The 25,527-nt window shown below is 32.7% G+C and overlaps 2 protein-coding genes across 5 annotated transcripts; one reads left to right on the top strand and one right to left on the bottom strand.

Annotated features, from left to right (window-relative positions):
• The first annotated feature begins 15,042 nt into the window (after window positions 1-15,042).
• Window positions 15,043-16,122, top strand: LOC103491858 (uncharacterized). Its single transcript, XM_008451976.2, has one exon. It carries the CDS (start codon window positions 15,093-15,095, stop codon window positions 16,011-16,013), a length of 921 nt encoding a protein of 306 aa, XP_008450198.2. The 5' UTR covers window positions 15,043-15,092; the 3' UTR covers window positions 16,014-16,122.
• A 1,906-nt stretch (window positions 16,123-18,028) lies between these two features.
• LOC103491699 (probable magnesium transporter NIPA8) lies at window positions 18,029-24,510 on the bottom strand. Of its 4 annotated transcripts, none has more exons than XM_051085655.1 (15): window positions 24,052-24,308; window positions 23,517-23,737; window positions 23,259-23,398; window positions 22,737-22,824; window positions 22,552-22,613; window positions 22,276-22,361; window positions 22,091-22,164; window positions 21,391-21,493; window positions 21,177-21,305; window positions 20,978-21,077; window positions 20,728-20,847; window positions 19,090-19,180; window positions 18,944-19,013; window positions 18,535-18,631; window positions 18,029-18,442 (listed from the first exon to the last, which is right to left on the bottom strand). In XM_051085655.1, the coding sequence occupies exons 3-15, from the start codon at window positions 23,349-23,351 to the stop codon at window positions 18,221-18,223; spliced, it is 1,335 nt and encodes a 444-aa protein (XP_050941612.1). In that variant the 5' UTR covers window positions 23,352-23,398; window positions 23,517-23,737; window positions 24,052-24,308; the 3' UTR covers window positions 18,029-18,220. The 4 variants fall into 4 exon arrangements, with proteins under 4 accessions (XP_050941612.1, XP_008449978.1, XP_050941613.1 ...); XM_008451756.3 differs by having other exon boundaries at window positions 23,657-23,737; XM_051085656.1 differs by lacking the exons at window positions 23,517-23,737; window positions 24,052-24,308 and adding an exon at window positions 24,369-24,510.
• Between the last annotated feature and the right edge of the window lie 1,017 nt (window positions 24,511-25,527).

Here is a 25,527-nt window from a genome sequence, read left to right as displayed (position 1 = left end):
TTCCTCTCATCTCTCTCGTCTCCATTCCAAAATTTACAGTCTTCAACCCTAGAACTCACAAATCTCTCTCGGTTGCCCACAAGCACCGCCGTCTGATTTTAGCAAAGTGATTTCTTACCTGAGGCGACATTTCAATAGCAACCCATGACCCATATGGCCCCAAATTGGACTCCCCATATCCTGTAGAAGTCAGGTTTTGTGAGTTTAAACCTATTCAATTGAATTTCAGCAGAAGCTACATTTTTTGGATTAGTGCTCATGATAAGTTTCCATTTATGAAATTTTATTTCATAGGAATTCGTCTAATAGTTAGGGAGTGGAACAAAGCAGCTATACCAATAGTTGACTGAAGGATTTCTCACAATATGAAGGTTAGTACCACATGTATATTCTCAATGTGCAACCATTTCCTAGTATCTTTTTATATGTGTATGTGTTGAGATGATCAGACTACAAACTTTTAAAGATGAATTGTTTTTCTTCTTTTGCTAAATCTTGCTAAATTTTATTATAGGTTGTTGCTTCAAGAATTATTTGGTAAAACTTACTATGAGGCTTCATGAAGTATTAACACTCGAAAAGATGTAATTATTGAGGGTCAAAACATAATTTAATGTTTTAGAGTATTATAGTTAGTAATTTTATTTATCTTTGTAAATTGAGAATAGTTTGTGGATAGACATGAATGACCATATTACTTGTATATTGTAACTTATGTATATTGTTGTAAGTTATGTATACATATGACTTATTGTTGAAGAATGAAATTATTGTTGATTGAAAAGTTTATTTTGTTGATGAATTTGTCTTTATTTGAATGAATGTAATACAACAAATGAGAAACGTAAAAAGTGTCAAGTATACTACCTTACTTGATATATAAAAAGAATCAAGTATAATATCTTACTTGACATGTAAATAGTGTCAAGTATACAACTTTACTTGACGTGTAAATAGTGTCAAGTATACTATCTTACTTGATATATAAAAAGCGTTAAGTAAAACATCTTACTTGACACATAAACAACATCAAATATACTATTTTACTTGACACATAAAAAGCCTCAAGTATGATATCTCAGTTGACATGAAAATGACATCACGAAATATAATACTTGACAGTTTTTTAGCGTCGAATAATGTGACTATACTTGACAGTCGATTACTTGACTCTTTTAAAAACGTCAAGTATAGGTTTACTTGACACTTTATTAACGACAAGTATTCCAATTTTTGTAGTAGTGCTAAGTCTCACTTTGGAGGTTAATATCTTAAAATCCGTAACTTAAATGGAAACATTCTCTTCTACAAAGTTGTTTGAAATTGTGGCTTAACTTACTTACCTCTAAATTTCAGTCAAAAACTCCAAGAAATGTGTTATGTAGCCTTATGGAAAACAAGACTGCTCAAATTCTTTTTGAAAATGACCTTTTGTTCTTTCTTCAACTCAAACTTTAACTTCCTCTTCTCAAAATTAACTAGCAGCCCCAACTTAGAAAGTAGACTCAATTTAGACACTTTTAATCGAGTAATTTGAGCCAAAACGTACGAGTAAAATGAGATAAATTCTCTTATGAAGTTACCCTATTTATAGTGGGCCTTACATGAGAATTCCTTGACACCTCTAGCTTGTCAAAATTTAGCTTAAGCATGCAAGGGACATGTGGAAAGCACTCTACCAACTCATTATGATCAACCTTCAACCTTCAAAATACCTAAACAAAGCGCATTAAGACTTGAGTGTCTTACTAACCTCTTTAGACTTGGCCTCAAGCCTCATCACGCATGCAAGACTCTTCGTCCAGCACCATCTCGCCTAGCCATTTCAATCTCACTAACCTCTTTAAAATGACAAGGTCTTCTTACCTGCATCATGGTCGCTTAGGAAAAATGCCTAGTGATGCTTCTTCATAGCTCAACTAACCTCTATAGACAAGCCTTCCTCGACTAACCACACACACTCAAGCTTGGCCACCTATACATGTCTAAAAGGCCTAATAACCTCTACTCCTCTTTAGAGGTTATTTACTCCTCTTTTGGCTGTCCACCAAGCCTCAAAATGCCTAAAGTAGACTTGGCCAAAATTTTCTTTTTTTCAACTCAACATCCATAACTTCTTAACCATCCTCACTTAGTTTACCTTTTCACTCCTACCATGACACACTTAAAATGACATCTTTTGAGTTTACATTCCAAGCTTAACTTCACTCAAAATCTAACCCAAGCTCTTTAAAAGACTCAAGTTTCTTAGGGTTCAAGGTTTACACTCACCATAGTTTCAAGGGCCGAAATCAAGGCCAACATACTCCATGTATGTATCCCATTTTAGCCTAACTAGACCATGAAGGCGAAGGCCGAGACTAATATATTGCATGCATGTGGCCTATTCAAGCTTCCTGTGAGGTCGAGGCTTAGGCCAACATGCATGTGACCCATTATAGGTAGCCCCTTTATCTTGATTCGCTCAATCCAACCTTGAAATGTCCTATTTCCAAAAAAGATAAAGAAGGTAAGATCTTGATCCTAAAAGGAAGAGGAAGACCCTAATTCCCTACTTTTAGCTTGGTTTGACACGATCCTTTACTAAATATTGACTTAAGGATAGGAGATTCTGTGGTAGGCACCACATTGATGTGTTTTCTTCTTCTTTATCTTTCAAGTCGTCATCTCTTCTCATAATTATAAATTTACTGTTGAGGGTGCATAAAGGTTAGACAAGTCTTTTTATTTGGAATTTGTCACTAATAGTCACCAAAAGATAGGTGGGATCATAGTTTTTTCTTTTTTTGGTTTTACTTTTTAAACATTATTTGAAAATGAATAGTAAAATAAAGGGAATATACATGGAAGTAAGGGTTATAAACTTAGTTTTTGAAAACCAGAAGCTAAAAATGAGGACTTCGTTTAGTAATCATTTGATTTTTTTTATTTTTAGTTTTTTAAAATTAAGCCTATAAACACAAATTTCACCTCTAAATTTTATACTTCAATATTTACTTTTTGTCAATGATTTCAAAAACATAGCCAAATTTTAAAAATTATACGTATAGTAGTTTTTGTGTAGTTTTAAGGGAAATTGTCAAAAATAGAACATTTGACGAAATATATAGAAAATCCAAGTATAAAAAGAAAAATTGAATGGTTTTGTTCTATATAGTGTAAATAGTTTGTCAATTTTCTTTATTTTTTAAAAAACACCCAGTTTTAAACTACTTTTGAGCAATGTTTTAAAAAAAATCAAATGGACAACAAAACTTTGACATGTTGTAAACACTTCAGCTTGTTTGGCCAAAACAACTAGAGTTAAACATTTGTCCCAAAGAGTTAAAAGCATTGGTAAAATCTATTTTATGTATTTTTCAAAAAATTGTTTGTGTTTTGGAAATTTAGTTAATAACTAAGTCCGTAAATTATAAATTATTGTAAGAAATAAAGAAGTAGACTTAATTTTTATGAATGAAAAACGAAATTAATTAAAAATATAAAATAATTGTCAAATAAGCGGGAATGTGTTTACTAAACAAATCCAAGTTCTTTAGTTTTTAAAACTTAGTTTGCTTTTTAAAACATGGATCAAAAGTAGAGATAACAAAATTTCATTAAGTAAAAGGAAATTTATTTTAAATGACACTATATTTGAAAATATTTACAAATATAATAAAATATTACAATCAATTTATGATAAACTAGGAAAGCAACTATTTGTATCTATCATGATACGTATAGTAGTCTATCTTGGTCTATCGTGATCCAACGTAGATAGACTGTGATATTTTATAAATATTTTGTTTTATTTTGCTATATTCGAAAAAAAATTAGTAATTTTATAGAGGGGTTTTAACTACTATAGTCTGAATAGAGGTGTTTATTACAAGTTAGACATAATGTTGCCAAATTTTTCATAAATGTTCTAATGGGCTTCAATTTTACAAAAATGTAGTGTTCAAAAGACCAAACTACCCATCCTTATTATTAATAATATATTAAAAAATAGAAAAATAAAATAAGGAAAGTGAATCATGCATGTGATTAAGATTTGCATTTATTAGATATCTTATGTAAATATGGTATCTGATTAATTCTATTACGGTAATATTATAATTAAAATTACCCTTTAATTATTTTTCTTTTGGAGATTTTGTTCAAAAATTCTTCCCTCCATCCAATCTCTCTCTCCGTCCATTCTTTCTTATTTTGTTCATCTCCTTCAAATTTTTCCAATGAGTGCATGTTCGTTTCATATTATTAATTATGTGTATGAAATTGTGCAATATAGTATGCCGATAAAACTTTCTGGTAAATTTTTCCGATAAAGAAAATTTACAGTGAATGGAGTATATATGCCACGTAATTTACCGTATATACCCTTATTTATAGTCAGCCAAGTATATATACCACGCCATTTGCTTTCGTTTTGCATTGTTTTTCATTTATTCCACGTAATTTAATATATACTTATTATATTTCATCAAATTTGCATTGATTTTTCCATATATTGGAAGTTAATTTGTAAAATCTTACTGTGACTGAAATTATTTTCGATTTAAATAGATCATTATTTACCACTATATATTTAACATAATATTAGATAAGAATGTATGTGCGCATATTTTACATTGTAATTTAATTCTGTAACAAATTTTACATTATGTGAAAGTACAAATTTATATCACTACAAGAAATCAGAAGGTTCCTGACACACAAAACGGCATCAGAAGAAAGAACGTTAGGACATATGACTATCGCTAACGCTGTTTTTTAAATGTTGGGAAATGGTAAAAAAATTAGTTTAACATTACCTTTTCCCGATGTTTCATAAAGGGCGTCGAAAAACAAGAAGTCATTCCCGACGTTTGGGTCTAGGACGTCGGGAATAGTTCACAATTAAAATAAATATATAACTTTTCTCGATGTCCCATGCATGGCATCGAGAATGAAGACATCTGTTCCTGATGATTCTCGTCATGCGTCGGAAATAGGTAACACCATTCCCGACGGCTTGCATGGACTATCGAGAAAAACTCGAACATTAATTATGTCAGAGCAAGATTCTGATGCCCCGTGCATGGCATCAGAAATGTTGTTAACTATTTTTTACGTCATTAGGGATTCGTTGAGAATCTTTCTAACTATTCCTAATAAGTCACTAATGACGTCGGGAATAGGGGAACTCCCGACATCTTCATGGTGTGTTGGGAGTTCCCCTATATATTTCATCTCAATTTTGTATTTCACAGAACTGAAAGACAACGAGAACGAGAGGAGAAGAAGGAGAAGAAAAAGAAGAAAATTTGAATGGGGAAGAGTTATTTGAGAAATTGGGTTGGGCCGGGGGGGGGGGGGGGGGGGGAATAGAATTTTGAAGGGGTGATTGATGAATTGAACTTTTTAGGGGGTGGGGGGGTTTACTTGGGTGTAGGAATTTGGTAAGGGGTTTGAATTGAAAATTTGAGGGGTTAGGGTTGAAACTTCGAGGGGTGAAATTGAAAATTTTAAGAGGAGGGGGTGAAGGCTATTATTGTTTTAAAAATCATGTAATTTGTGGTTGATATTCGTTTTGGCTATCCTGCAGTTATGGTAGCCTTTAGTTCAATTTTAGTTGTTTATTTTTTAGTAGTTTTGAAATCATTTGTTGTTGATTTGAGACAGTTATCCTACAGTTATGGTAGCCTTTTTTGTGCCAACTTAGTTTTGAATTTGTGTTGTATTTCTGATGGTTTGAAGATGTGGTAGTAGGATAGTTTGTAAGGTAGTGTTGTTGGAAGGGGTGGGTAGTATACAAAGATTGAAGTTGTTTGTGGTTAATTAGGTACATATATGGAACGTGCTCGAAGTGGACGATGTTAGGAATGAGCAACTGAATGTACTCGAAATCATTGTCGGCCATCAAATGGATGAATCATCGAGGATGACACTCTATGTAGGACTGACGTTGATCCCATAATCGTTGAAAGACCGATTGTGCATCATGTTGCTGACGACTTCATAGACGATGGGGACGAACAATTGTCATATCAAAGTGGAACAAATGACGATGAATGATAGTGATACGAACCACGTACCCACATATTTATTTAGTTTATAATTCGAATCTGATTATGTGTTCGTATTTGCTTAATGAATATTTGTTTTCTATATCCACAAGCACTATGTCGTCATTCTCGAGCAATTTCGATGAGATAGATGCGATATTCCTCAAGTTCACTGAGGATCTAAATAACCCTGCGGGAGGGTCATCATTGATGGACAACAATTTGGGTGAGTCTAATGATACATTAACTCACAATTATTTGAACTTTTTTCTCACATTAACTTGTTATTTTCATTTATTCAGCAGGTACTACTCAACCATCTCTAACTCCTAGAAGACGTGCGCAGTCTCGACTTCTAGAGTTGAAGCGTTACGTTCACGCCAATGGGAAGATTCTGATGTCGATAGCCTTTAGCATGGAGAAGCTTATTTCGCCACATGTTGTTCGGTTAAGCCAGGCAATGTCGTGTATAAGGAAGACATTTTCAATCTGCTGCATTAGGTGGGCAGACGTAGGAAGAGAATACATCGAAGCGTCAAGGGCGACCTACAGGTACATCCACTACATATTTCTATTTCCATTTGAAACATATTTAAGTTAATCAAGCTCATGTGTTGTTTACTGTAATGTTAGCGTTTTTCATGCTTGATTTCAATGATCAAGCAATGAATAGGTTCGTTAAGCATCAAATGCTCAGTACTTATAAAGAGTTCAGGGCGACTGTTACAGGCACTTCAAAAAGTACAACAACTCTGAGGAGACACGTGCCAACCCACCACACATATTGGTGGAATGTATGGAGGATTGGTACTTCCTCTGTGCTCATTAAATAAGCCATGCATTCCAGGTGAGCACTCCAGGTGAGACATTTTCAACTTTTAATATGACAATATAATTGTTTTCATGTAGGAGCAATCATGGACCTACAAGTTGCTAGACAGAAGCAACTTTACAATCATAATAACAGGTCGAACTCGTTTCTACAACGGCAACACGAGCTCATCGAGCAAAGAGGTGAGCCGATCAACCATGTAAAGTTGTCCCGACAAACACACGTTCAAGATGGGACTTTTGTATCACAGGGCGTAGAGGAGGCACATGTAAGTTATTCAAGTAATACTTCTGTCCTTATTTGTCCTTTTTATTTGTGACTTACTAACTTGATTTCTAAATTTATTGCAGAACCAAATACTGGAACTCTAGTCCCAGCCTACCTCAGATGGTTCTCAACCACTCTCTAGGGACGAGATATGCGAGACTGTGTTGGGTAGACGATCGGGCTCCTCAAAAGACCTTGGTTGGGGACCCAAGCCCAAGTTTCGCAAGACGGGCAGTACGAGAAATGCCACAACCTTGTGTTCACAATTCATGGTAAAGCTTCAATTATGGGTTGAGCTTGATGAAGCTAAACAAGCGATTGAAGAACAGAGAAAGACACAAGAGATGTTAGCTTCATAAGTGGAACAAATGTGGAAGCTAGCTTTGTGGTATGTATATATGTTTCCATTATTCTTAAGTTCTTGAAATTACATTATTCAATGATGATATGCATATGTACTAAACTTAGGCACTTTTGTATCATTGTAGGTCCCACAGTATAGAATAGCGTACGAGGCTCGTTAGGAGACGAACGTAGTTTTTGTGGATTTCTATGTATTTTTTTTAACATTTACTAATTTTTATGGATTTGTATTATGAACTTGTTGAACCGTAAACATATTTAATTTTTTAAAATTTGATATTTTATGTCGGTGTTTATTAATTTATTGTTTATTTTCTGTAATTTAATATTGCATAAATTGTACTAGAATCGAATACGAATACTACAATTGAATAAAAAGTATTTTAGAAAAAAATAAATTTCAAAGATTTTCCGACACACCTTATACATCAGGAATAATATATATATCCCAATGCACTCTAGAAAGCGTCGGGAACACGGTTTCTGACGTTGCATCAAGGATGGTTATTTCTGACGCATGGCTAACGTCGGACATGTAGACATCGGGGATGACTTGTTTTCAACGCACGAATAATGTTGAAAATGCTTATGTCAGGAGACATACTCTCGATGTCGTGTTGGTGACGCGTCGGAAATGAAGGAATGGAATTCCTAAAGCGAAAGCGTATGAACGTCGTGCAAGTGAAATTCAATTTGTAAAACCAATAAATTCAAAGAAAAACAATAAACAAAATAAGCATGCTTCTCATGGAGGAAAAGGTGAAAATAAACTAACCTTTGTAGAACCAATTCTTCTTCCAAGACACCACAAAATCTTCCTTGTTATTCTCCAAGTAAAGAATCACAAAGAGTTGTGGGCTTCTGTAATTTTGGTGAGGGAAGAAATTTTTTGGGAGAATTTTGTTTTCTTTGGAATACAGAGAGATCGTTAGATTGTCCTTTTTTTTTCTTTTTAAAACAAATCTTAACAATGGAGGGGGAAGTTATCAAAATAACTTCCCCTTCTTTCCCACGTAGAAGTTATCAATATATATATATATATACATATATATATATATATATATATATATATATATATATATATATATATATATATATATATAATATAATATAATATAATATAACCAATGGTTTAGATCTCTCATATAATCTATAGTTCTAATATGAATCGAATTCAATTTTAACCTATATTTTATTTATGAATCTTATTCATATTATTAGTATTATTTGAATCATATTCAAATATTAACTTCTCTCATAAAAACTTTACATTATAATGTATCAAATACATTATATTAATTGTATTATATACAATTTATTCCCTTTAATCAATTTGAACAATTCAAATTAAACCAAAATAAATTTGATTCTCATTTATCCTTATTGAGCTAACAAGGTGACCTTATGGACCTACAGATTGAAGCTCCAATGAAATGAGATTAATTAATTAAACTCTTTAATTAAATTAATCTCTATTCATTAACTATTAGTCATTCCACTAAAGACTAATAGTTGCACTCTTCTTACTGTAGATATATTTTTTGTGTCCATTAGATATGACCAATCAACAGTGCAATGACCCTTCACAAATTGCTCGTAAGTACAGCTAGGTCAAAAATTACCGTTTTGCCCCTGTAGTTACATCTAACTCTTTAAGTACCACTGATTCCTCTAATGAACAATAATTATAGTCCTACTATAACTGAACTCCTCTCAGGCCAAGAGAGGTATGGCGCCACATTGTTCAAGCCCTGAAATCAACCCTTAAGAGAGCAATTTCTCTATTTACTCTATCTATAGAGAAGGAGTGAATTCCTTCTTGTGTAGCTGTGTTCCCAGCTCCCCAATTAGACGAATCCCAAAATGGTAGGCATATTAAGTCGGCTACATAGGTCACTCTCACTCATACAAATCAAAAGATCGCCTTCATAGGCAGGAGTTCACAACTCACTCAGGATTCAGGACAAGTCACCTATAGTCATCCTGGTGAAATCTAGTCTCAACTAGTAACGGTGTTAATAAGAGAGACCATTTATTTCATGGTCCGGTCTTATACAAACTCTTTGTATAGAATACCCCTGCTCTAATGTCTCGACATGAATGATTATGATCAAATCATTTGTAGCACTTTAGAACAATTGTAACAACTACAAAGCAGACAGTATTCGTAGTGTCACCAAGATAAGGTATCCAGCCTTATCCATTTACTACAGACCATTTAGGTTATCACTTAAATATGATCCACTTGTATGTCTCCTCATACATGTTTAGGTTACAAAAGATAACCTTGGATGTTAGTTTATTGGTTTTGTGAGTTAATGCAACTAAATGTCAAATAAAACAAAACATTTTATTTTATTAGATAAATAGAATGTTTGTATAATATATACAATTACAAACTACAAGACCACGGGATTTAGGACATCAACCCCAACAGGAAATATGTCTCCCGACGCATTCTTCCGACTCTCTTTCGACGTTGGGAACTTATTTTCCAACGTATTTTACACTTCTTTCGACGTTTTTATGCGTCGAGAGTTGCCCTGCTTCTTGTAGTGTATCCAAGGAAAAGAAAAAGATTGAATAAGGATAGAACAAGAAAAGAAGAAAATAAATAAATAAATAAATAAACTAAAAGGGGGAAACAACAAGTGAAGAGAAATGAGGAAATAGAGAGAGAACTTTAAATAGATCACCAAGAAACCAAATGATATACATCATATACTGAATAATATATCATATATTATGCCTATCATACTTGTATATATACATTGTAATATTTAAAATATATGCGGGTATTATTTAAAAAGCTAAAATGGAGAAGAAAGGTGGGGAAAGCATATCTACAAGGGATGATGTGAATGAGGTATTGCTAATGATATTTTATATATACTATATAATATATTATATATTATGTGTTTATTGGTTAATGATATATTCTGTGTGTGATGCTTAATGCTTAATGATATTTAATATATACTATAACATATATGAAATATTATGTGTCGCTGCTTAATTATATATTATGTGTGTGATGCTTAATGTTTAATACTTAATGCTTAATGATATATAATATATATTGTAAACTATATGATATTTTTTATGTTGTACGTTTGCAGGGTGCACCATTGATCCTAAAAAGGAATAAATGATCCAAAGTTTATAAACTTAAAAAAGAAGTTCATTATATACTGTATACTATATTACACAATTTAAGAAAAAAAATAATAACATGAAACAATTAGTTGAACGAGGTGACCGAAAAGTTTACAGTATTTTGATCAAAAACTTCAGAGGAAAATTAAACAAAAAATATGCACTCACCAGATAAGTTGAAGGAGATGACCGTAATAAGAAAGATTAGTCGGTGAGAGATAACTTAGACGATCAAATTATTAGATGAAAGACACTGGAAAGTGGACAGAATTCTTATTGGAAGAGATGACCGAAGTTACAAAACTTTTGTTAAATGTGAGATAAAATCGTTACTTTTGTGGAAAATATTCAATATATTATTACCATATTTCTCAAATATATACCCTAATTAAATTGGAACACTAATAAATGACATATTATAAGTAAATGAAAGTTAAATTATTTTTTAATTAATACATTAAATAAGTTAGTTTTTAGAGACATAATAAATGAGATATAATATAATTATGGTATTATTAAATATTTCTAAAAATAAATATTATTTATAATTAATGTGAGGGATAAAATGGTCAATAAATATCTCAAAATTTTATTTTAAAAAAATTAACAAGATTTGAAATATTTGTGTAAAACCATTAGTTGTGTTGCTTAAATTTTTCTTTTCTAAACTAAAAAGATTACATTAGTGGGAAAAAGTGAAGTCAAGATTAGGTGTATGTATGAGAGGCCCAATCACATCAACAATCAACCTATTCTCATTAGTTTAAACCTAGAGATCCAATATAAAAATGAGTACTCAAACCTCATTTTGTAGTCTTTGTGTTCTTTAAATATTTAGTTTGTCTTACTTCTTTTTTATTCTTAAACAATTTTATTTTAAATTCTAAAATATTATTTGCAAATTTAGGTAAACTTACCACTTTGGGCTCTATCATTTTAGCTTGGTATCGAATAAGACTAAAACATTATTAAAATTTAGATTAAATAAATACTTTTTTGTTCTTCATCTTCTGTGAAAGTAATAATTTAGTTCATGAATTTAGGTATGTAAGATTCAATCATTAAAGTTGTGATTTTGTATCAATTTAGTCTTTGTACTTTTAAATTTGTCTCTAACATTAAAAAATATTATCAAAATGTGATGTTAAATTTTATTATTTTGTGATTTAGACTATATATTTTTAAAAATATCGAATCTCTAATTAGTTTATTGATTTATTTAGATAAGAAATTTTATTATATTTTCATACTAATTCATTGCGAATTTTAAAATATAGAACTAAATTATTACACACTAAAGTTTATGGTCTAAAATATTACAAAGTTGAATGTTCAGAGATAAAAATCGTTACTTATCTAAAAGTTTAGAGGCTAAAAGTCACTTTTTAACTTAAAATCTAATAGAACTCGAAATTTCTTTTGTGACTTGGCTCCATTCGATAACTATTTTGTTTTTTGTTTTCTTTGTATGGAAATTATACTTACAATTGCTATTTCTTATTGTGTGTAACTATTTTGTTTTTTGTTTTCTTTCTATGAAAAACTATGCTTACAAGTATTATTTCTCCTTGTGGTGATTTAATTGGAATAAAGCTCATAACTTAAACTTGTTACTTTTGCTAAAATGACCAAAAAAAAAAAATGTCTAGCCCGTGGAATGTTAAAAAAATACGAAATGCGATACACTTGGTAATTCACATCGTACATTTCTTACGCTTGATGTACTATTTATATACAACTGATATACTTTTGATATACTTTATACAATAAAAATTAAATTGTTATATCTGCAAAATGAAAAAAAAAAAATATGTGACATACTTTAAATATCTTATGCTTAATGTGTGACCCATTGGAATTTCTTATCTGTGTATGTTACCAATATTATAATGTCATTTTAAAAAAAAAGTTCAAACCAATTTTTAAATATACAAACCAGAATAGTTTTTCTAAACAGATAACAAATAACAAAATGATTATCAAATTGACTATAAAATTAAAAATTCAATATCCTATTAGATGATTATGTGTTAGATATTTTTTTTTTTTAATTCTAAAAAAGTGTAAATATTTTGACAAATATTATATTTTTGATAATTTTTCGTTGAAAATGTAAAACATATATTAGACACAAAATTAAGAGTTAATAAAAAAATATATTTAAGCGTCAATAACCAATTAGATATAAAATTAAGAGTGAAAGGACTTAGTTAGAGTATTTTTAAATTTAGAAAGGTGTTTAGACAAATATGGAAGATGAGAGAAGAAAATTGTAATGGTAATTTGAATAAAAGAATAATAATAGTAATTTTAGTCTCTCTAGTTGTTTATTTTGCATAATGCATAAAAATGTGAGCATAGTGTGTTTTTTTGTAGTACACAAATTTTGTGTTTTTAAACTTAGAAGGTACAAAAAAAAAAAACAAGAGACCCCCACCAAAAAAATCACATATCGCAAGAGTGCCGATACCTTTCTCAAAGCTTTTTCTAAGCTAAGCCAACAATATACATAAAGTTTCTTGATAGTAAAAATTTTTCAAGTGGAGATTGTTAAAATGAAAAGTTTGAGTAAGAAAATATTTATTATTATTTTATTCAAAACTTGTATTCCCAAGTTGCTTAGATAACAATTTGGAAGTCTCCGTTATAAATCCATACATTCATCTTTGGGTTTAGACACTAAAAACCCTTTAAGTTTTGAAAAAAGTGAGGAAATGGTCAAATGTAGGTTTGTTAATATCTCCATGCACCTTTGGACAGTGGAGGAGGAGTAACATAATAATATATTTTTTCTCCATGCTCACTATATATATTTCTCTCTTCCTTCTCATCTTGATATATAGAAAACATAGACTACAATTAGTTTTATCCTGGAGACGGCGAGACAACAAATATATTTGCACGTCTAACTAGTTTTTGTTATTGCAATTTATCGTTTTGACCAGGCGATTTAATCAGACGTTTTAACCATTGGCCGTTTTGGTCATTTGGGGAGGAGATCAGTTAGTGAGGTGATAAGTAGGCAATTTGATCAAATACTAGTACATTACGCAAGATACAAGGCAAGGAAGATCGCATTCAGTCTAGGCATACAACATTTCTTGTTAAGAAATTACTGCAATTTTTTTTTTTTTTTTTAAATTCAAACCTAAAAGATTAAATTTTAAGTAGCAGCTATCATTACTTAAACCTATTCCTTCCAAGTATTTAATTATTTTTCCAACTCTTATTAACTATTAGTCCGGTTCACGATGGTAAAGTGCTCCTAAAGTATATGACATTTGGACTCTGAAGGAACAAGAACATCTTTATCACTAAATCTCAATGGTTACTTTGATTGACCCTGTAGTTAATCATAGCTATAATATTTTAAAACTGGTCTTGAACAAAGACAGACTTTCTAAATTTGTAGTACGAAAACTTTTCTATACTACCGTCATTTTCTAACAAATGTTAAATTAATGGAGTATGTATCAAGATATACTTGATTGCTTTTTGGACTGCAACCAATTTTTGCAAGCCAGTACTATGACCCAATCGCATCGCATGATGCCACATGAAAAATTGATTTTCAAGTCATATTTATCGATCTGTAATGAAAATTGTGTAATTATAATGAAATTTCATCAATTAATTAATCATAGTAGACCTCAATTTGCCAACATAATCGGATTGTCTTCTATCACGTTTACTTAAAATTACAAATATTTCACATTTATCGTTACAATTACCATTTGATCCTCAGGATAATTACAACAAAAATGAGAACAAGTAATGTTGACAGTAAATGTGATAAACTTATAATTTTCATATTGTTACAGTAATAATTTCTCAAATGGTGTAAAGGTGGTAAGTTCCACATAATAATCAAACCTAAATAGATAACTCTCTTATCCACAATTAAATTACGTTTGTCGATTACATATTTTATAATGAGACCCACATTTCATTACAATTATTACATAACACCGGTGAACAAAAAAAGTAAATAAATAGATCCCAATTTCTATATTACCATTGATAGATTATGTCTACGAGTAAATAAAAACAAAGTTTCTTTGTTTTGTTTTGGTAAGACTGTAGACAACCTAGCTAGGTAGGAGACAAGTATTAAAAAAAGTTCTCTCCCAAACATAACAACTCATGTTGGGTGACTTAGATTTGTCATAAACACTCAAAGACCTGAAAATAATGGAGTGGGAACATGTCAAAACAATAGGTTCGCTCTTGGGTGGCCCTAATAATTGAGCACAAATGGAAATGGCAATGTACCGTTGGAGAAACATAGAGTTCTTCCTTTTCACACATAAACAGCAACTTCCTAACAATTGCTTACTATTTTCCATTGAAAAGACTTTCTTTTTCTTTTCTTTCTAAAAGCGTAGTTTCTTTTTTAATTCAAAAAATGAAAACATAATAAAGTAATGTAGAAGGAAAAGACCATGGAGCGGTGGTTAGATCTCAATTTTCAAGTACAGGAGCGTTGCTTCCTCTGTCCAACATCCACATCCCTCCATTTTCCTATAAAAATCCAACACACCCTTTTCTGTTTTCTCATCTCTCTCTTCCATTTCCTCCTCTTTTTTTCTGGGTTTTCTTTGCTTCTGCGAGGTCCACCAAACCTCGTAGCAACAAAGAAACCCAATCCCATTTCCTCCAAAAAAAAAGAAAAAAAGTTTATCATGGGTCTTCAATCTTGTGTAAGAGCCAAGAGACTTTGGAATGTCTTGAAGGTGACACTCATTCTAATGGCAAGAAAGGGTTTGATCTCAAAAAGAAGGTTCATCATGGACATGAATTTAATGGTGAAGAGAGGGAAGGTATTCAGAAAATCTGTTACCAATTATTTCATGTTCCATCACCACCACAACCACTCGAGCCATAGAGATATGACATGTGGCGGTTTCGGCATACAGGATTATGAATTCTCTTGCAGTAACACTCCCATTAATTCTGTTTTTTCCCACATGTCAAAGCGCAGCACCAAATATCAAACTTACTTCCCTTGTATAAACCTTCCAGTAGAGATGGAAACAAGACGACAGCAACAAGACGATGACGAAGAAGAAGAAGAAGAGGAAGAAGATTCGTACCAAGAAGCCAAGGCAGATTCTTATCTACTCATGACTCCTGAGAACACATTAAATAATCATTTGCAGTATAATGGTTGTAGCTTTGCTTTAAGTCCTGCAATGGAGGCTGTTTCGCCGTTCAATGTACGGATATCGAACTATTCATCTGAAGAAGAAAACGAAATTAGCAGTGAAAGTGGACAAGTGGATAATCAAGCTGAGGAGTTCATCAGAAGGTTCTATGAACAGCTGAAGATGCAAAAACGCCTGCAATTACTACAATATAACTAATTTAATTAAGCTAATTCATTTTCCCTTCCTGATGTGTGATTTACAGAATATCCAACATGTTATTCTTTCAATGGTTATGACAATATAATAAATCAGGTTTTTTCTTTTATTTGAACCGAACTGAGGTTGATTTTTCATAGATGAGTTATTTCCAAGTTTGGTTTAAGAAGATATTGTTGAAAGTGATAGTATCAATGGAGTGATTTAAACATAGTTTTCTCATGTTTTGATGGAGCTTCAATTCGACAATTCCACCGACTCCCTCTTATTAAAATCTATCAATTGAACAGGAATTGATACGAGAGTGAAAATTATTTCTATATATTATAAGTTATTGTCAAAGCTGGAACGTACTTGCTGCCAAGTTTACTGAAATAGTTGTTGCGTGATTTTGGTCAAGCAACAACTGATATAGCCTCCACCAAAAGTTGTTTGTGCAACATATAGCTCGGTAGATTTCATCCACACCAAACATCTGAAGGTAGTATAATGGAGAGATAGATTGGAGGTTAATTGCAAATCAAAGAAGTGCTAGATGCTACACATCCGATATCATACCATATTTCCTAACCCATAATGAAAAGTGGTGTAGTCAAAATGAGATTCCATTGGTGGATCAACCTCAATTGCAAATGTAATTAGATTGCTAATAATCATGTTTACTTAAATATTTTACACCCGTAATTTGTGCTCTTACCTTTACTATTACTGTTTAGGATCAATCGGTAACAATCTTTGTGACTTTTTCATAATTCTCCCATTGTAACAATAACACAAAAAATGATATTCTTGTGTAATTTTGAACTGCAATCAAATCGAGCACTCTCCACTACTCGATCAGATTGTGAGTTTTGATTATCAACTTAGAAATGTACCCCATATCTCATTACGATTATAGAACACTGATAATTACAATATTAGTAATCAAATGAGATCCACTTTTTATAATTGTCACATGATATAGAATACTATGGCACGTTTCTAAATGGAAGCTATGAACTGAAAATAAATTTTCAGTTAGACCTGGTTGGGTTATGTCAATTATAGCATATAGTCACCAAGATTGATTGGTAACTTAATATGGTATCAAAGCAAGAATTTGTCATTTCCTCTCTTGATTTTCACGCCCACAAGTACTGAAGCTAAGTATTGAAGTGCATTCTGATATAAAAAGATTTACATCGGCAGTTTTGAGTTGATTAATTATTTGTGTAAAGCTTTTGTGATTTAGTTGAATTGTGTTAATAAGGTACAAGTGGATAATTCTTAATTTTAAAAATCTCACACAACGTCTATAAAGTAAGAATGTACATTTAGGATATCCTAATAGAGAAATCAGCAGACAAAGGGACCCCCCTTGGGTTACCTATCTAACAGCAACACTTGCAATAACTCCATCAGATCCACCAAAAAAAAAAAAAAAAAAAAAAAAAAAAACTCCCTTATTCTTTCTTCATATGTTAAAAGGTCACCATTTCAATTAGCTGTAATCTCTCTGTCTGTGTGTGTATATACACACACACATATATATATATATATATTATTAGGTGAATGTGTTTTTGTGTGTGGGTTTGGGAGGTATGGGCCACATTAGCCTTAGCACGATTCTATACCTCATAATACAGGGTTTTTCTTTCTTACTTTTTTTTTTTTTTTTTAATTTAATTTAATTTTTATTTTTTAATTTCACGAAGACTTCAACGCAACGAACGAGGATTTCATCTTTTCACCTCCTGGTCGGTAGAATTTTCAACAATTTCAACAATTCTTCTTCTTAATTCTTATTACTATATTCTTCTGTCTTCTACAGATTGGAAAGAAGAATTGAGTTCAACATGGGGCTCTTTAAACAAGTTGTTATCCTCCTAAAGAAGAACCTTGGCAGACAGACGTTCAATACATTATTGCTCAAAGTTTGAGATGTTATCATTATACAATTTTCTTATTCCATGTATCGAAGTTTGAGACGTTCAAAAGAGGGGCATGATTCTAAGGAAAGTTAAAACAGTCAGTAGTTTGGTGGGGAAAAAAAATAATATCTTGCTTTTATAAGGAATTTTTTTTGTCCATAATATACAATATTGTCTTTTATAATTCTATGCAAGAACATGCTCAGTTACTGGTATATTGAATTCTAACTACTATATCTATAGAGAAAAGGCGTTGGTTTAATACTCCAACCCAATTTTTCTTACTACTACTCCTACTCAAAGGTTTTGGGAGAAACCTATGTTCGTGTCGAGCACCTTTGTATCCTCCTCGTCCAATGAGATCCTACTCCAATCAGGCTTTCTCATGGAGAAAAACTTTGAGCGCTCGAACCCGGTTCCTCTAAAGCCAGTCATCCTTGATGATACCATAGGCATCACAAGTACTGCAGATGCATTGAGTGAATCTTCTCCGAAACCTAGCGAAAGTGCTAAAGCAGCCTGCAAACAGAATAACACGGTATTACAGTTACAATTCAAACATGTTCACCATTGAGTAACTAAGCTTCCCAAATCACCAATGTGTTAATTACCTTTGCCTTGGCTACTACATCTGTAATCTTTAACAAGAATCCTTGTGAAAATGACTTCGCGTCCCTAGTCTCTGATTCTTTGGATGACACAATTAGTCTGCAAAACATATGCAACAGAAATGAGTAAGGAGTTCCAGATCAAATGACACAGTGTAAGCACATCATCCATCAGAGACTTTTCATTCTCCAACAATCTGTGTTTCATAAACTAAACCTACATGGAAACCTTTTTAATAACCTTGGTTGCTCAATCCCGAGAAATTAAAATTTAGGACTAACATTGCCCACAGAATAAAAATGGTACAATACCAGATATTCTTAGTACAATAAGAAGTGGTTCTGAACTCGAAATCCATAATATTTCTTGAAACAATTGATGTCATATGAGCATGAAAAATTATTGATGTACCTCTCTTCTTCTGACGTGAAGCTTGTGGACGTCCCAGAAACCAAAGAGGAATTATCTTTGAATTCACCGTCTGAACATGAATTTCAATCAAGCTCTCAAATTTGCAATATAAACCCCAAAATTACTTTGAACCTAAATTAAAATACCTCTCGGCTCATCAGGTGCTAGCAAAGAGATGCCAATGAAAACAGACATCATTCCTAATATGAACATCGTCGTCCTCAAAGCATCAAGCACCTGTTTCGAAGATAATACAAAGCTAAGCTTGTTACCTAAATTGAACTCACACTGGAGGCATGGTGGGTATCAAAGTGTAACAAGATGCATCACCTTGAAATCAACGGTTAAAAAAGTGCATGGTTAAACAACTATCAATTTTTTACTGCTTACAAACAGTAAAATAGGATCGATATTTTCCACTACATGGCTCGTGCCATAACAATTGTGTGAAACAAAGGGAAAAGGTTAAACATAACTTGGTTACTTGGTTCCTTGTTGAGTCATTCTTTAGGAGTTAAGGTGATAAACAGAGAATAGTCGCATCTCAGTCCACAAAATGCTAGACATCTTGTATGAAAAAAATCAGAAATTTGTCGGAAATAACACATATGAGGTTTGACAGTAAAAAACTAGCCTCCTTTATTAGAAGTCGTCCAATACTTTTTTCTTAGTCCATTTTGGGAGAGATCAATACTGAGATTTAGTTAAAAGTTTTATTTTTTCTAACTAATCGATTGTTTCGGGTCTTCTCTGTACATCTTGCCATATTACCACCAAGATTTGTAATCTTCCCGAATCTTATGCTAAATCTTATCTTTTCAAAATTTCTTCAAATTCAGCAAAATTGATGTTTTCACAAAATTATATGAATTTTCAAATTTTCAAATGGGTTTTCCAATTATCAAAATAGACTTTCCAAATTGATTCAACATTTTTAAATTTTGGGAAAAATCTAATTTTGAGAAAAATTGAATTAAGATTTAGGATATATATAGAAACTTGGTGTTGATCTTGCTTTTCTAAAAAAGCTCAAACATATCAAATTTCAGTGTTAAATATGCCCGAGATTTCACCATGAAAGCCCGATGTTATTTTGCCCGGGATTAACACCAAGATTTACATAATTTTATCAAAACAGAGAGATTGTGGTGACTTGGATGCTGTAGTGTGACCGAATTTGGATTTTTGAAAGTTCGCAATTAATTTTAAAAACTTTTAAATTAGGATAAATATTTTAAAAATAGGTAAGAATTTGATATAAGATTTGATATAGTAAAATTTTGAGATCTAAAAAATTAGCTAAGATTTGATATATGATTTGGAATAGTTATATAAATTTTTTGAAAAATTATAGAATCCCGGGATTAATATTGGTCAACTTTTCAAAGAGAATGCCAAGCCAATTAATAACATTGAAAAAAATTAAAATTTCAATAAATCTTGGTGATCAATCTCGGGCGAGATGTAATGAGAACAACTATGGTGACAAGTTTCCGAAAAGGGCGCTAGTTTTTAAGAGGAAAACTAAACTGTGTTATTTCTAACAATTTCCAAAGAAATGCTATTTCCATTTATATGGTATAACCCCATTGACATAGCTTTGATCCAATGCTATCTATGTACGCCATTTTCCTAAGAATAGGCATACTATTTACCAGCAGTAGGTCCTAACCAGTGTCATACATGTGGTTCTCTTCATGTATAAGCTCAAAAACCACCAGAACATCCCCAAAAAAGTACACTCACCCACACCCTGAGACAGAGAGCTGAGAGAGAGAGAGAACCTGAAATTCTTTGAAGTATATAAAACCTGTACATATGGAGAAGAAAGTCCATGCTATCTGAAACATGGGAACAATAAGGATTGCATCAAACAGGGAAAGTCCTTCGTTTAACCTGGCCATCTGTGAAAACAGACACAAAAAATCGATAAGGGGGATAACAGTTAAAGAAATGATGTTTATTTGCATTACTTGAAATGATGATAAAAAAAAACAAGAAAGAAGAAAAAGTAAAGTCCTATAATGACCTTACCCAAAATCCAGCAGTACTGAGAAATAAAAGCAGTAAGGAGTATGTAAACCAGCTATGCAGCTGATAATCACTAGACATAGCCAATCTGAGCAGTATTGAGCTAAAACAGATAAATTGGTATCAGAAAGAAAAAGCAAAAAGACTTATAAGTGGGTTCTGCACCTACAGGGAAAAAGGATAAAACAGTCAGCAAACTTACAGAGATTTTGCAAACAAGACCGAGCAAGAGCCTATTGCACCTGAAACTATAGCATAGGAAAATGGTAGTAGCATATGCCAATACGACCTGAGATCTTGTCCAGAAACAGAGAGTAACAGTTCTCCTCTTCTGCATGATTGTTCCATTGCGGATACTATTATCAATGTGAAGCCTCATATAAAGTACGAAGGAAAAAATCCATTTTAATTCTAACCTATAGATTGAGTGATGTAGTGCAACAACCACGATCAAAATGACACAGTATAGAAGGAAAGTTATATTTCCATATTTCTCCACCAGCTGCTCTGGAGTGTATACTGAAAAGAGAAAACCAAGTATGAGCGTTCATTACCTACAAGCAGATTAGACCAAATAATGCATGGGATAAAATGTTTTCAGCACTAACACCCTGCTCTTAACCCTTTTTCCCATTCATTTTTCTCATCTTAGTAGTGGTAAAAAAGAAAGCTGCTTTGGTTAATGGTTAGTGAAGTACAACATACATGGACATACAAAAAAACCCGACCACAAAAAGAGTCCATCTACAAGTAGAAACTCCAACTATACAAACTAGAACCTATAGGATATTTACAAAAGGTCTGCAAAATCAAAGCCTAGAGAGAAAGATGAAATATAACAAGAGACCATACTTTACTAGGATCTCTGTCCAAACCCCTAAGCACACAATATTTATTAAATGATCATTTACCCTTCACCGATATCGTTGAAGATTCTTCATTAGAAACTCAAATAGACATTCTTGACATCTCACGTAGAAAGACAAGGCACTAAAACTTAAAAGATAAACAAATCAAAAGCATGGCATCAACTCAAATAGACATTCTTGACATCTCATATAGAAGGACAAGCCATTAAAATTTCAAAGATAAATAAATCAAAAGCATGGCATCTACCAGGGGACTGGTGGTTGCCAAAAGCAACTAGAAAAACGTTTCCAAGAACAATAAAAGCAGTGGCAACCATTACCCTGCAAAAAAGCAATACAGTTATGACCATTAAATTAAAAATAAGAATGATGAGAACATGTTATGCGAGCCTTCATGGTTCCAGAGACGTGCAATTATAGATATTTACATACTTAACAGTAACCATCTTGTGGAGTACAAAGTACGCAAAAGCAATATTGGACACAAATTGAACAGATCCAAGTGCGGCAAGAAGAGACTGCACGGGTAGGAGTGGGGAAAAAGGGAGAAGAAAAGTAAAATTAGAAAAAGTGGAACAGGAAACCCACGATCAATAGAGAAGCAAACCATCTAGTTAACATTGAAAAGAGTAAAAATCACAGGGGAGGATGTTTTTTTAGTATGAATATACTCAAGTTGTGAAATGGGCTAAAGTAATTTCTACCAACCTGAGCAGCATATCCGAAGGAAATAAAGTTAAGGCAATTTCCAATAATGAAAAATGTAATACCTGTAGATAAAAGCCTATAAGTTAAGTTATAACTAAAGACTTGGGTACCAAAAACAGTAATCTTCCAGAAAAAGTATATCATATAAATGCCTACAAGGAATTTAACACCACAAAATAACTTACCAACTCTCCAAGTCTGGAAGTATATAATGGGCTTCATTGGAGTCTTTCCAATAGAGCCATTGTTTTCTAGCATGGAATGCTTCTCTCTCTGAAAGAGTAAATTCTTTAAGAACCATAGCACATATAATAATGATACCAAGAAGAAGACTTGAAACCCAGATATCCGGAACACACTTCTGATAGAAAGTGATGCACAAACCAAGTATAATTGAGACAGTTCCAACTAGTTATGAAATTTTGTAGTTGGCTATTGCATGTCAAATTAATTAGGGGAAGAGGTACACAACTTCGAAAAAGTGAAATACTTTTTTTTTTCTTTTGAAAAGAAAGATATTTATATTTTATGATGCTTGACACATCGACACCTGCCACAAAAGCTCTTATCTTATAGCATGTCTGCATTGCATCCTTAAGAAAATGTGGATAAGAAACGTTTTCTACAGAGAACAGCAGCAATAACCATAGGTGAAGAGTACTTAGGTAGACAATGTAGACCAAGAGTAAGAAGAGATCTCTGCCAACCTCGTTATGGCCTAATTTAAGAAGGTTCGTCCCGAAATTGATGGCAAGGCTGCCAAAGAGGTTGATGACAGCTCCAATAACCCACTCCCCCATAAATTAGAGAGGTTTAAGCGAATCAGCATACAGCTGAATATCCCAGCCTGTCGTTGAAAAGCAGAAGAGAATTAAATGACACAATGACAAAAAAATGAGACAATGTCAATTGCTCATGAGAGTAAGCATGAGAAGTCGTGAATTCCCAAGCAACATAAAACGAACCCAGAAGGCGAATCTCGGGTACGTGTTAATGGGTTGAAACAACCTAAAATTTCGAACAGATAGCTAAATTCCGAACACCAGTTCGTAATCGTTTGAGCGAAAAGCAGAATCTCAATTTCCGAAATGGAACAGAATAATACCGAAACATAATACTCCCCTGCGACCCGGGCGGAGAGGATGTTTTAATATAAACGCACAGGCCAACTGTTACAGCTTAGAGTCTAGAACAAATTCAGAAAGAAAAACTGACGTAAGGAGAGTAATTTTAGGCGATATCGAGCAATGTAAATGGAGTAAAACTGAAAATGTTGACCAAAAGGGAGGGGAAAAGAAACAGGCAAGAATGAAGTAAAGATAATAGAGGCAGGAGCGAAACAAGAGATGAAAAGGGTGAAGTTCCTGATCAAGATCTGAATACAAAACAATGGATCTAAATCTAAAAAGAGTGAAATAGAAGGAAAGAAAAATTGATGGAAAAGAAAAGGAAGAGAGATTAAAGAAAATAAGAATTGAGAGATGGGTAACGAGGGTTTACCTGTGGGAAGATCCGTGAGGAGAGATGTAGCGAATTTGAGATGAAGTTGGAATTCAAGAGAGGAAGAGTAGCATTGAGAAGAAATGCAATGGAGGTGGATGGGAAGAATGGGAGGGAGGAATCGGGTGTTTGAGTAGCTTCCCTCCCCAAGGGAATTCCCGGAGTGTAGAGAGAGAAGAAGGAAACGTCGGAGTCCGCGAGAGGGCGGAGAGGAAGAGAAGAAGAAGAAGGAGGAGGAGGAGGAGGAGGAGGAGGAGGAGGAGGAGGAGGAGGGAAGTTGTGCGGTCAATTAGAGATGAAGGGGAGAGAATACTGACTGATTCTGATTCTGTTGAGTTTGAGGATTGTGAACAAAGCCACCGCCGCGGGGCCGGCGTACATAACTGTCATCTGTCGGTCAAGATGGATTGGGTTAGCTCCGAACAAATGGTCCAAAACATGTGTCTTGAGTTTAAAAAAAAGGGCTTCTTCCGGACACAGCAAAAAAAAAAAAAAAAGAAACTTAACATCCATTACTATATTTCCTAAATCGTAAAAGTAGCAAATTTAATCGTAGATAATCTTTTGATAATTGCTCAATAACCTCCAGATATCCTCCGACGATCCTCTGATAACCATCATATTTGTTATATTTGCAATATGCAAAAAAATATGTTATGGACTATTTTTTTCTATATTTTCTTATCATCTCTTGTAATTTCCCTTTAAAAAATTAAAAGTAGTTCGGTGTTTCTTCTCGAACTATTTTGACCGTGATCGATCTTGAGATGTCTTATTTAGTTCGGATAGCTCGAGATTGGTTCACGTGTAGGTGAATATAACAAAATTCATCCACGATTACTTTATTGGTTGTGAAAAAAATGTCATCAATTCCGAAAATAATATTATGTTAATTGCATGTATATTATAATAAAATGTGAAAAAGTATTGGTTTGGTGAATAACTTTCGTAACAACTTCTAATAATATTTTTCCAAGTGTTTTGTTCTTCCTTTCCTTCCTCAGCCACACTCACATTTCATATTTTTCCAAAAATAAGATGAATATAATGTTATTATATTTAGAAATTATGTTTTCCTTGTTATTTGTATGCTGATGAGGCCAATAATTTACGTTTTCGTCTTCTCTTACATAATCTTGGTGCTAAGTCAAAGGTTTCATCCAAGTTTATTTATATTTACTTGCCAAACTAATGTAGGGTTTCAAATCTTGGGCGAGTTTACAATAAATTTACCCTGAGATTTTGGATGTTTTTATTAATTTTCTATATGTATTTGAAGGATATCTCGTGCATTTGTTGGTTTTGGTGGTGAATAGAAGGAGAATAAGAAAGAACATATTGGAGGTCAAATGGAAGTGTTGAATATGGACGTTAGTATAAAGTTTGAGGAAATTTTAGAGGAACTTACAAAATTAGTGGAATACATTCAGCCAAGTATGATTTAGTTCTAAGATGCTTGTATAATGTGAAGCCTTT

Source organism: Cucumis melo, chromosome 6, assembly GCF_025177605.1.
Source record: "Cucumis melo cultivar AY chromosome 6, USDA_Cmelo_AY_1.0, whole genome shotgun sequence".
NCBI classification, from domain to species: domain Eukaryota; kingdom Viridiplantae; phylum Streptophyta; class Magnoliopsida; order Cucurbitales; family Cucurbitaceae; genus Cucumis; species Cucumis melo.
This window is presented reverse-complemented; position numbering and strand designations above follow the sequence as displayed.

Coding starts and splice junctions, on each gene's coding strand:
- LOC103491858 (XM_008451976.2), top strand. CDS start 15,093: ATGGAGCGGTGGTTAGATCTCAATTTTCAAGTACAGGAGCGTTGCTTC.
- LOC103491699 (XM_051085656.1), bottom strand. CDS start 23,351: ATGGGGGAGTGGGTTATTGGAGCTGTCATCAACCTCTTTGGCAGCCTT. Junction 21,078..21,176: donor GTCTTGTTTGCAAAATCTCT/GTAAGTTTGCTG, acceptor TATCTGTTTTAG/CTCAATACTGCTCAGATTGG. Junction 19,014..19,089: donor AGCACCTGATGAGCCGAGAG/GTATTTTAATTT, acceptor ATTCATGTTCAG/ACGGTGAATTCAAAGATAAT.